The sequence below is a fragment of the Patagioenas fasciata genome, chromosome 23 (genome assembly GCF_037038585.1).
Source record: "Patagioenas fasciata isolate bPatFas1 chromosome 23, bPatFas1.hap1, whole genome shotgun sequence".
Lineage (NCBI taxonomy): Eukaryota > Metazoa > Chordata > Aves > Columbiformes > Columbidae > Patagioenas > Patagioenas fasciata.
Window position 1 is genome coordinate 1,434,341 of NC_092542.1, and position 12,164 is coordinate 1,446,504.

The 12,164-nt window shown below is 52.3% G+C and overlaps 1 protein-coding gene across 2 annotated transcripts in view; it reads right to left on the reverse strand.

Moving 5' to 3' along the window:
- SKI (SKI proto-oncogene) overlaps positions 1 to 12,164 on the reverse strand; it is an 85,850-nt gene that overhangs the window by 5,622 nt on the left and 68,064 nt on the right. For both annotated transcript variants that reach the window (XM_071798593.1, XM_065854955.2), the window contains 5 exons: positions 6,160 to 6,285; positions 5,526 to 5,641; positions 3,926 to 4,197; positions 2,975 to 3,276; positions 339 to 569 (listed from right to left, as the gene is read on the reverse strand). In XM_071798593.1, coding sequence (XP_071654694.1) covers positions 339 to 569; positions 2,975 to 3,276; positions 3,926 to 4,197; positions 5,526 to 5,641; positions 6,160 to 6,285 — 1,047 coding nt within the window. The remainder of the gene's footprint in view (positions 1 to 338; positions 570 to 2,974; positions 3,277 to 3,925; positions 4,198 to 5,525; positions 5,642 to 6,159; positions 6,286 to 12,164) is intronic.

Here is a 12,164-nt window from a genome sequence, read left to right on the forward strand (position 1 = left end):
GCGGCTCATAGCGGTGCGGCAGCACCACTCCCCTTCCCGCTATTGAGAGCCCGGGCTCTGAAGAATTTCTGATTGCTATTGCTTGTTCTTTTCCTTCCCTCCCCTCCCTTAAAGGCGCTCACACCGAATATCTGCAGCTCGTGCTTCAGGCGTACCCCAGGTTTGTGAAGCGCGTGTGTTCAGCAACACGCGTGGCAGAATGTTTGCTACAGTAAACTCAGTCTAGGAGCGTTCCCTCCAGCCCTAACTCAGGCTCGTTACCACACACAAGTTAATTGTGCAGATATGACACCTCCTCAGTGCCAGATCCACCCGAATGAGAAGCCTTGGGGTCTCACCTGGGCCGAGTACTTGGCGCGGAGCCGCCCGGCTTCACAGCCCTTGTCGCACACCCGGATCTGCCTGGCTTGCTCCAGCTCCCGCTTCAGTCGTATCCGGGACTCGTTGGCTTCCTTCATTTTCTTCTCATTCTCGGCTCTCAGACGTTCGATCTCTTTCCGTAAGTTGCGCTTGGCCTCTGTTGCTTCTCGCAGTTTCTCTTTTTTAGCCACCCGTAGGAACTCCAGCTCCTGGAACACAAGAGCAGTTCGGCTGTGAGAACGGAGGAGCCGGCACTGAACCGCGCAGGGAAATGGGCCCCGAGGGACGCGATCCAAACGAAGCTCCCACCTTCCGGGTTACGACCGAGACGGCTCATGTCTAAAGCTCCTTCTGTACGAGCTTTTCCCCTTTAAATCACCACGAGATCCTACGCTCAAGATCCCCTGAATTCTCGGACAACGTAAAGCAATATGCTACAGCCACACTTCGCTTTGTCAAGCAAAATAGCTGTGACCATCTGGGAGTGAATAAAGATGAAGTGCAGTTGGAGAGAGCTCCGAGGAATATGCTCCGCGCGGCTCCGAGTTCCAAACAAACCAACTGCAGCGCCTGTGTGTTAACTCGAGACACCAAAGACTCGTCATGATCAATGCGGTTTGTGATGCCCTTTGTGCACTGCAAAGCTGCACAAGAAAGTTTACTACCTGCTGGAGAAATCAGTAATCGGTTCCATTTTATCAATCCCCCCTTGCAAAAACAACATTTAAGGCAAGTATGAGAAAAAACCAAAATTATGTATCTTTTTTCTAACTCCGGGCAATCTTGGTTGGCTCGGGGTCACCGCTGTGCAGCCCCAAGGCTCTGGCACAACAGCTGGAAAACTCTGTGTTAAACCTTTGGCTGAATGGGAACCACGGGTTGCTCTGCTAACGGCCCCTCTCACCGACCCCTTCCTTACCCTCGAAATCTCAAATGCAAGAGAGCACCATTAACTGAAGTGACAAAGATAAGGAACCTGAAGGTAACAAAGCAAGAAGCTCACAAGTTTTTAAGAAGCTGTTGTTAAAAGACACGTTCATCCTAAGCACAAAACGCGCTCACTAAAGCTCCGTCCCCTAAATGGTTAAATCAGAAACTAAAGTTCCATTTTTTTCCCCAGAAGCAGCATTTCCTCTCTGTCACAGCAACGTGTTTCTGTTCAGCAACGCGGCAGGCGGGTCATGGGAAATTGGCTCTCCTGACACTCTCGGTTCCCAGCCCGGCCGTGGAGAGCTCGGCCGAGCCCGCGGCACCAATGGCCCTGGCAAACGGCACCAATGGCGCTGGCAAATGGCACAAACAGCACCAATGGCACCGGCAAATGGCACCAATGGTACCAATGGCACTGGCAAACGGCACAAACAGCACCAATGGCACTGGCTAACGGTACAAACGGCGCCAATAGCACTGGCAAACAGGACCAATGGCACCGGAAAACAGCACAAACAGCACCAATGGCACCGGCAAACGGCACGAACAGCACCAATGGCACCGGCAAATGGCACCAACGGCACCAATGGCACCGGCAAACGGCACAAACAGCACCAATGGCACCGGCTAACGGCACAAACGGCGCCAACAGCACTGGCAAACAGGACCAATGGCACCGGAAAACAGCACAAACAGCACTAATGGCACCGGCTGACGGCACAAACGGCACCAGCAAACAGCACAAACGGCACCAATGGCACCGGCAAACAGCACAAACAGCACCAATGGCACCGGCAAACAGCTCGAACAGCACCAATGGTGCCAATGGCACCGGCACACGGCCTGTGCTGAACCGCAAACCCACAGCTGCCACAGCCAGAACTGCCCGGAGCCCCTGTTCCCTCCGCCCCGAGGTGCCGCTTGATCCGACGCCTCAGCACTCCATGCTGCTTCATCCACTGCTTCACCTCATTCCTGCTTCGCTTTAAGTACACGCTGTGTTCTTAAGTTTAGATATTTAAAAATGAGCTTTAAATATGCATTACTTGTAAATATTTACATTCGGCCCAGCTCAAATCCCAAGAGGTTCCCGCGCCGCTGTGTCCGGGCGCAGGGATGAGCTGGCGCCCAGAGCGGCGCTGACCGCCCATCTTTGACACGACCGATCTACCAAGGGTTTCCAGAAATAAGGCGCCTGTTCACTGAACGAAGCACAAACCACCCTGCGGATCACGGGAAGCTCCACCGAGAGCCGCGTTCAGCCCCTGAGCAGCGCTGGTCTGTGCTCCAGAACTCCGCCCCAGCCGGGCAAGGCAGGATCCTTACACATCTTATAAAAATCCAGATAAAGCCTCCGTAAGGACACAAACGTTTCTAGTCCAGGGAAATGAAAACACAATAAACTCTGCTGGACTAGGAGATTTTTTCAGTAATGAAAAGATGTTGATTTTGGTAACCATGGATTTACACCCTACGGCAAAAACAGGTGGCAAGCTTAAAAATGTAGGAATGGTTCCTGTATATACTTTGGTTTCCCAGCTGACTTTCCAAACAGTGCAGCAGCAAAGGCTGTTGCTATTTGGGAAAAACGAGGCAATTCTTTTCTACACGAGCCCACCTCACGGGTTCCACCTGGCAGAGCGTTCGCAGCCCGCGGTCCCAAAAGCCACGTTCCGGGGATTACCTGGTGCAGGCTGCGCTTGGCTTGCAAGGCGGCGTTGAGCTTCTCCTCCTGCTTCACCCTCATCTTCACCACTTCATGGAGGAACTTCTCTTTGGCTTCCTTGGTGTCCAGGCCGCCGTCCAGCGCCTGCCGCAGGTGCTCCAGCTCCGCCTCCAGCCCGCTGCTGGGGGGCTCGGGGTGCGCCGCGGCCTCCAGGGCGCTGCCCAGCGGGGCCGGGGGCGGCATCCCCGGGGAGCTCATGTCCTTGGCCGAGCTGGATGAGGTGAAGGACGGGGAGGAGAGCGAGGACAAGGAGGAGGTGACTGCAAAACAGCAACGTCGAGAAGTCACTACAAGACGCCTAAAGCGAATGTAACTCAACATGTGCCGAGGGCCTTTTGTACAGGGGAGATGATGTTCAATAAAAAACGGAAGAAAGAATTACCCATTTTATACTCTGGTATTTGAAATGTGGTAAAAATGCAAACCTGACTGACTTACGGCACCACGTTCCAATTCGCTTGAATTGTGACTTATGTCACAAACGTGTTTGCTTCACGGGTGTGAAGGAACAGATTCCTTCAGGAAAACCCACATGATCCTGCCATTTTCAGGGGGTAAAATGTTCTCTTTTTGCATAAACTGCCCGCATTGAGCGAAGCCCGAAGGTACCAAGGGCAGCGGCAGAATGATCTAAGTGACATTAATGAGGTGACACCAGTGTCTTCCCTCACCTTTTGCTGAGAGGGCCAATACGGGAATGCTGCTTTCAGCACATCCAGGCCCTTGATCTCTGCTTTAGCATTCAACTCTGCGGACGCAGGATTATATTTATTACATTTAATCACAAGAGATGCAGTATTATATTTATTGTATTTAATCACAACAGAAGCTGAACAGCCAGCTCCCGCGGGTAACAGCAACACCCAGCACAAACAAAGCCCGGCGAGGGCAGATAAAACCGTCACTTACATTCTTCCCTGGTTTCCACTTCGATTTCTGCCTCTGACTCCTTGTCCTCCTCGGGCGCGGCGGCGGCGGCAGGGGGTGCGGGCGGGGGTTCGGGCCCGGCCGCGTTCTCGGGGGGCGGTTTCCTCCGGCGCGGCGCTGCCGAAGCGCCGGCCTCGCTGCCCCGCGGCGCCGCGCTGGCGCACGGTGGGGTGCTGAGCAGCTTCTGGGGCGCCGGGGGGGCCAGCGCCACGTTGGGGGCCACCGCATTCTCAAAGCTTTTGTAGGAGTAGAAGCTGGTTCGGACGGGGAGGCAAAAGGAAGGAGGGAACAGTCATATTCTTGGCTTTGAAATGCTTCCCAATCCCAAGGCACAAACCGCAAGTGACAGTGAAGTTCCACTGATTTACACCTGCCTATTTATTTACTGAGCGTTTTGCACTCATTTTGTACAGTCAATCTCCATTCGGTTCAGAACAGATCAAACTGGAAGTGCCACATAACCTAAGAGCACCAAAGAGATGAGATCTCCCCGAGCCTAAAAACCACAGCGATGTTTTGTCCTCATCTTCCCGCGTTATTGCTTTACTGAACTGCAGTTTTACTTCTATCCACAAACGTTTTGCAAACCTGGAAATGGCCCTTCCTGCAGAAAGGGAGCGCAAAAGCCTTTGATTTTTGACCCAGCCTGCAGAGTGTGTAAAACCAGTTAAAAACACCAAACCTCTCCCAAAGGACAGCGCCATTGGGGCGCCAAATACACAGAATTTTACAAAACACACAGAAAAGCCTGTCTTTGCAACTCCCATTCAGCATCTACTACCTGATGTATCTTCAGTCATTTACCACAGTTTCTCCTGAACCTGCTCAAGGTTTATTTCCCAAGCCTTAACCGGGTGGGTTTCTCCCACAACACCCGCGCAGCGGCCGGCCCGCTCCCCCTGACGGAAAACCCTGTGTAAGAGCAACGCTGTCCTGGTGCTCTTTCTTTTCTTTAAATAAATCTCTACAGCTTCTAAGCAACTTGTTCCTAAGGGCAGCTCAGTGTGTTCTCCACAACACCCCCTAAAAGCACCTGGTGACTTCAGTCAAACGTTCCAGAGAAATCCGGCACAAAACTTTTCAGACTGAAAAGCTCAAGTCCGGCAGAGTGAGGAGCGACCGCTCCGGCACCTCCCGCTGTGACACCAGCCGGCCCGCTGTGTACCAGCTCAGCTACGTCCCCATCCCGAACTCCATCTTCCTCTAACCAGAGAAGCCCAGGAACTTCTGAAGACTGTCCCCAAAATGATGGGAAGTTCACCGGAGCAGCCTCCGTTTCAGACTCCTATGCAATGTTTCACCTTAGAAAGCCTATTTCATGAATGCACAGAATATCAACGCTCATTCTTTGTTTCCCTTCTGCAAATTAAAACTCTGCAGCTGCAAATGCTTTTTACCCTGATCCTCACGGACTGACTGAGGGACAGATCCACCGGTAACAGCGCAAGGGCACAAACGCAAAGCAACTGCTGTCGGCTGAGGCCCCAGAGCCGCTGCCACGTCCCCTGCCCATCCCCATCCCCGTCCCTGTCCCCGTCCCCATCCCCGTTGTCCCCGTCCCCATCCCCATCCCCTCCCTCACCTGTCTCGGATCAGCGCGGGGAGGTGCGGCGAGAGCTCTTTTTCGTTTGCCGACACGGCGGGGGACCAGGGCCGGAAAGCCGAGAGGCGCTGCCGGGGATGCACGCAGCCGATGCTCTGCGAAGAAAACCAGGGACACACAACCCTTTCAAACTCTGAATTACAGTGCAGAGCCAGTGATGCTTTTCAGCACACATTCTGCTATCTGTATGCTCCCCCTCCACGGCCAGGACCCCCTTAGTAGGCTCTGCCAGCAGAGGCGAATGTACCCAAGTAAAACCGCACGCGTTTCCTTTGCCCGTAAGTTATGTGTAGTTTGCAGAGGCCACAAAAGGCTCCTGAGTCCTTCAGGATCCTTGTGCCTCAAAGGCAGGAAGGAATTGCCTGTTCCAGTGTCACAGTCAGGAGTTGCCTGTTTGTTCAGTGTCACGGGCAGGAATTCCCTGTGTCAGTGTCACCATTGGGGTCAGTGAGCACCGGAGGAAACCGGAGGGCACAGAGCTCAGGAAAAGGACAGAAATGTGATTAACCTGGAAAACCTGGGCAAGTTCTTCCTCTCATTTTCTCTTCTGGTTTCAGCAGAGGGATGCTACATGCTAGTTTGATCTTTCAGTTACAAAATATTCAGCAATCACCTTATTAGATGAACTGGATAAGGACCGTAACCAACTGGACTGCTTTTCTTTCTCAGTAGAAGCTGGAGCCTGGGAAGCAGAGTCATCTATTTTGGGCTTTTTGGAAGCAGGAGGATCTGAGGAGACCTGAAACAAAGACAGGCAGGAAAAATCAGAGAGAGAGCTACTAATTTTGCCATCAGCTTAGAAACAGGTTACAAGGCAAAGCAAGTTCTGTATGGAAAAGAAACACACACTGGGAATTTTTTCTGCGTTTTTAAACCTGAGGGAAAACAAAGGAGTGAAAACAAGGCACAAATTATGACACAATGCAGCTCCATTCCTTCATTCGAAATACTCCAGGAGAGCACCGACAGCGCAGGAGGGGTGGGCAGTAACAGAAGGGAGACATTCACACCATCCTGCACAGAACTATCTGCCTTTTATGATTTTTGTATGCAGAAAGGTAAGGTTTAATGTGGTTGCTGAACTGGAAAGATGATTTTAAAGGAGAACAGAGCAGACTTTGTTATTCTGTTTGCAGTGGTTGTTATGCCGATGACTTCACTGCCCCACAGCTGCGGTGGATTCTGGGGGTGCTGCCAAGAGCTGCTTTGCCTTTTCCACAAGTGGCTCAGCTTGGCCCATAAATCATCCTCAAGCATAAGAAAGCCCTTTGGCAAGCGAAACCCCTTTCCTTCAACACTGCGAAGGAATAAAATTCCTATAGTCCCAGCGTGGCTTGCAAAAAAATTGGTAACTACTGGTTTAACTGGTGCGCGGGGGACACCAGCCTGAGGCTGCCAGCGCAAACAGCGCGGGGAGAACGTTCTGGACCTTGTGCATCACGACTAGAAAGAGCAAGACAAACACACCCGCGGTTCCGACGCCTTTTGCTTTCTTTCCTTTCTGAGACCCCCAGCTCTCCACCTTTCCCCCCCCCGGCAGGACTGTCCTGCACTATCTGGCGATCGCGCATATTTGCGTTTGTTTCTTTCACCCTTACACCTTACTGTGATTTTTGTGGGCAAACAAGTATTTATACAGGTGTGTGTGTAAAACACGGGCAGGGCAACATCTGGAGAGCCTGAAATGCTTCAAAACCAGGTCTATTTGCCAATGAAAGAAAAGAGCTCATTTGCCAACGTCTCGTGTTCTGAAAATCAGGTCCCTTCGGGGCATCTTAAATTGGGAACTCAGGGATGGCTCCTCCAAATGACTCTTCAGTCCCTGCGATCCCAGTGGCTCCGCGTCCTGCCACCGCCACCCCAGGCCTCAGGAAACGTTCCCTGGCACCGCGGAGCCCAGGGCAGCTTTGCATGTGTAGGATGGAGAGGAATGGCATGGGCGTGTGGATGTGTAACCCCAAGCACTAAATCAGCCCGTGCCGGTGCCAAACGCAGCTCCGACGGGTTTGCAGATTCCCCGGGCACAGCTTCAGGCCATGGCACGGTCCCTCCCGCCTAAGTCGACTCAGAACAGGCTTTTCTGAACGCTTTCTGTAGAAAGCGCAGGACAATGCCTTGGAAAAGATTTGTTTTTGCTCTCGGAGATGCTGCCTGTGCAGAATTAGTGACAGCATTCGAAAGGTATTTGGCAAGCGGCTCCTGCTCCCACCCCGACCCAGTGGGGCTGGTGAGCGAGTGGGGAGGGGGCCGGCGGGAGGGAGGGGTTGGAATGGAAAAGGCAACAGGTGGCAGGGCCCGGCGCGGCCCCCAGCGCCGCGGGGCGTTCTGTTCGGCCGCTGGGTCAGCACCGCGTCCCCCGGGGACACCGCTCGGGACAGCACGGAGGGACAGGAGTCGGCACGGGGGGCTGCTCTGCGTTCTGAAGAGATCGCGTCCCCCCGCAGCGCTCGCCCTGTCCCCCTCTCTGCCCTCTCAATCGCTGACACCGCGGAGCAGGAGGGCGCTGAGCACGAAACCTTTCGGCAGACCTGGGAAATGATGCTTAACCTTTAGTTGCCAGGAGCCAGTATTGATCTGAAAACACAAGCTGCTGCTAGGGGGAAAAAAAAGCAGTAAACGAGGCCTATGCATGGGGGAAAACAGGTTTTTGCTTTCCCCATAAAGAGATGTAAACGGGGTGAAAAAAGGGGAGAAAAAAGCAGCTGCTAAACGGGGCATTTATATTTTTCTCCCGCCACAGGACCCTTCATTTCTCCTAAGGAAGCAGAGCTGTCTGGGGTGGTAAAGCTGCAGGGCTCAAACCAAGGCCGCTGCCAACACCATTCTGAGCCCTGGTGACCTCCCCCAGTTTGCGTCCCATCCACGGTGCCGTCCGGTTCACACGAACCACCTGCCGGTCGGGACAGGAGCCGCCTCTCAGCTCACGCTTTAAAAAACCCACCGTGTATTCCGGTTCCATTGGAACAATGGAAAAATGCGGCAGCTCCAGCAGCTTCCCAGGCGGTCCACGACACCCTGAGGCACGAGGTGTCGCTCGGTCAGGAAACGGAGGCTGAGCTCCGAAACTCATGACGCAGGCGCCTTCTGACCACAACCTGCAGCCAGCCCGTTGCCATCCTGCTCTCAGACATGCGCTGGACCCTTCTGTCCGCTCTGCAGAAACACCGCGGGTGCGCTGCAAACTCCTCAAAAACGCCCCGTAAAGGTGCAAAGCGGGTCGGGGCTGCTCTGACACCGCAACAGGCAGCAGCGGGTTTGCTGGCGACGGCAGGAGGACGCTGAGATGCGGAACAAGACAAGATACCCAACACAAAACCTCCTCTTTGTGTGACTCACCCGCTCCATCCCACTCCCGGACGGACTCCAGGCACCGATCTACCCCCTCCGGCACTTCCAACCCAGCCAGCGAACCACCAAACTGCCTCAAATGGGGATGGTTTTGTTTCATTTTCTCTCTTTGCCAAGTAACGAAACACACACAGTTGCAAAAGAAAATCCGATGTCGCTTTTTTGCCGTCTTCACAAATGGCTTATGAACAACTTGAACCAAAACCCTAGAAAACTGAAATAAATATTTCCTTGTTTCCTATGCAGTTTTTCCTCCACTGCAGGCAACTCAATAACTCGTTGTCCAAGGGGCTTTGCGCTGGGCAGGGTGGTTTGTTACATGCACCTTCCCATAAGAAACTTTGGGATACCAAGTGGGCCCAGAGATGCTTTGTGAAACATTCACTTCAGCTTTTGAACTCTTGTTTCCTGAAGCAATTGATTCTTGAGGCAAAACAGAACGATTTATAAGTAGCTAAAAAAAAGACTTTAAAAAGCACATTCCGAAGGGAAATTTGGGCACGTGAACTTCGACGTCAGCCATCTTACGGCAAACGGGATCAGCAGCCCGGCCTGGCCTCCAGCCAACCAGCGCCACATCTGACATGTCTGAGCAAATCTTCTCCTTCAATTAAGCACCGCGGTAATTAACCATGAGATCAGGAGAGAGAGTTTGTGACCCTCTGCTCCCCCAAAGCGAAGCCTTCCCAGAGCCCAGCACCCGCTCCGCACACATCCTAAATGTCACTTTGCATTGCAGCACAGAACAGAAAAACCCTTACATTAAGTGATTTGGGGGGCTCACGGATACGGCTCCTGGTGCCTCAGGTTCTACCAAAATACCTTTCCTGAACCAAACCCAATCCTGCAGAATGGGAAAGTCAACGAACCACAGCTCCACTGACCCTCTGAGCGTGCGGGAAGGCGCGCATCGCCAAGCGTGTGCGCTTCCAGCGTCAGAAATTCACCTTTAAATGACCCCCCAAAGCTATCAAACTATCCCAACACAGAGAAAACTGTATTTCAGTCTCTCAGAAAAATTGCTTGGGAAAATACTGGGAGGCTGAAGAACTCTATTTTGCATTCCTCGCTCTTCCGTAAATCAGAACCATCTCCATTGCAAACTGCGCAGCTAGAAGAGCACGCAGAACCGGAGCAGGCGAGATGTAAAAAAGGGCTGTAAATCTATAGATAGCGTGCTAGCTTTGTGTTCAAGCTATTGCTGCCGCCGGAGCAGAGTTCAGTTACACCATGAGAACGGGTGGAGCTTCCTGCCCCCGCTCCGCTCGCCGGGGTGTGAAAATTAAGCAGCTTTCTCATTAGGGGCGCAAACCACAAGCCCAGACGCCGGTCTGATACAAGCCCGGAGCAACCCCAGGGAGAGAGAGACTGCTGGGGTTCAGAACGTGTCAGACAGCCCAAGATCAGAATACACCAGAGAGCAAAGCGCTGGCGGCAGGTTTCACCGGTTCACCGCCAGCATCGCCGGCCCAGCACCACGGACCCGCCGCTTCTCCCAGGTCCTCCTGCTCCCATTAAAAATGATCTGCTTGGTACTTAATATGTTTTTCAAATCATTTCCACCCCTCTCCCCATGGCAACGAACGGACAGAACTTTCAGGTTCTATTCCAAATGGTTTTATGGTTCACTTGTGTGACCATGGACCAGTTACTTAAACTCAGCTCACCTGTGGATTTAAAATGCGTGACATTAGTTGCCCATTTTTAAAGGGTGCTATGAGGTTTATCGTCTACTTTTGCTCGGAAGAGAAGGATGCACACTTGTATTTTCAGCACAAAAAGCCCTGGCACTGTGTGGTTACTCTTCCTCCAGCAGGACCCAAGTGTTGTTTAGTGCAGCGCCCTACATCTCATTCAGGCTCCTGGGGGTACAACAACGGCGCTGTGTTACACAACCTTGTAAAGCGGCATTTCAGAAGAAATGGACCTTTCCCAATGACAAATATTCAAAGCTACTTCTGGAGGTTACCGAGACCACAATTCCTGAACTCGGGATTCCCCACACGGTGCCTTTATGAGCTGCAGGTCTGGGTCTGACCAGAGAACCACAGGAGAACCACAGGAGAACAGAGTGAGCTCTGTGCTCCTCCACTTGCCTCGAGATTCCCTTCACATTCCTAGTTAAAATCAAATTAAAAAATACAAAAGGAGAGGTATTTTCCATGTGGGAAACAGGCCCTTTATCTGCACCCCTCGGGTCTCCACGAGCACATGAACTGATGGGTACAACACTTGCTTCCTAAAGCCTCTTTGTGACGTGGGCCAGAAATGATTAACAAGGTATTAGAGGTCTTTACGAGGGCTGCACTTTCACATGGATTAAAAAACTAAAGATCTTCAGCTACAGATTGAAAGCGACGGAGGGTTGTCTCGATAATACAAAAAGCTAAAAATAATGCTGTTCTACAGAGCTGTAAGAAGATTAACTGCTCGTCTACTGTATATATTTAAAAGAGAAAAAACCCACCACATTGCAGTGTCAGTTCCGGGGAGTGCAGGCAGCATTTGTTTTATTTTTCTTTTACAATTTAGGTCTCGTTGGGCGCGGGTCCAGACGTTCCATCTTCCCATTTTTCAGCGCTCTGGTGAAGCACAAGTGCTCGTTTTACCCTGTCATTTTGGGACCTGTGATTACGGGAAGTATTCGCCTGCTATTCCTGCCTTGGCAGCACCGCGCTGCTGCCAGCGTGGCCCCCAGTGTGTCCCTCAGTGTGTCCCCCAGTGTGCCCCCCAGTGTGTCCCCCAGTGTGTCCCCCAGCCCGACCGCGGGGACCCGCACAAACCGCAGCTGAGCGCGATCACGGAGCCGTGAAACCCCTCCCAGGACCAAGCCGCTCTGTCCCCGTTCCCCACCGGGACCTGCGGGCCGTGCCAGGGCCCCATTCTCCATCACACAGCCAAGCGAACACAAACGCCCAGCTGTTCTCAAAGGACGCTGTCTAAAGAGGTGATGTCTTAGTCACGCTGTACTGTACGAAGTTTGCCTTAAAGAATCGGGAACTCAGTTTTTCTCCCACCTCTGCAAACACCTTTAATGTCTATGGAATCACATCCCAAAATCCGCAACAGAAGAGGTGAAAAGGGACTATTTCAGACACTATCTCGGGTTAAAGCAAATTCCTACAGAGTGCTCTTTGATGAATGTATTTCGCAAAGGCAAGTTCAAATGATTTTCTAGAATACATAGTGTAAGCCACCATCTGTTTTCAAGGCTTCTTGGTTAGCATAAAACAAAAAGACTTCTCTGCTGTCTCAACATTTCGTTCCTTT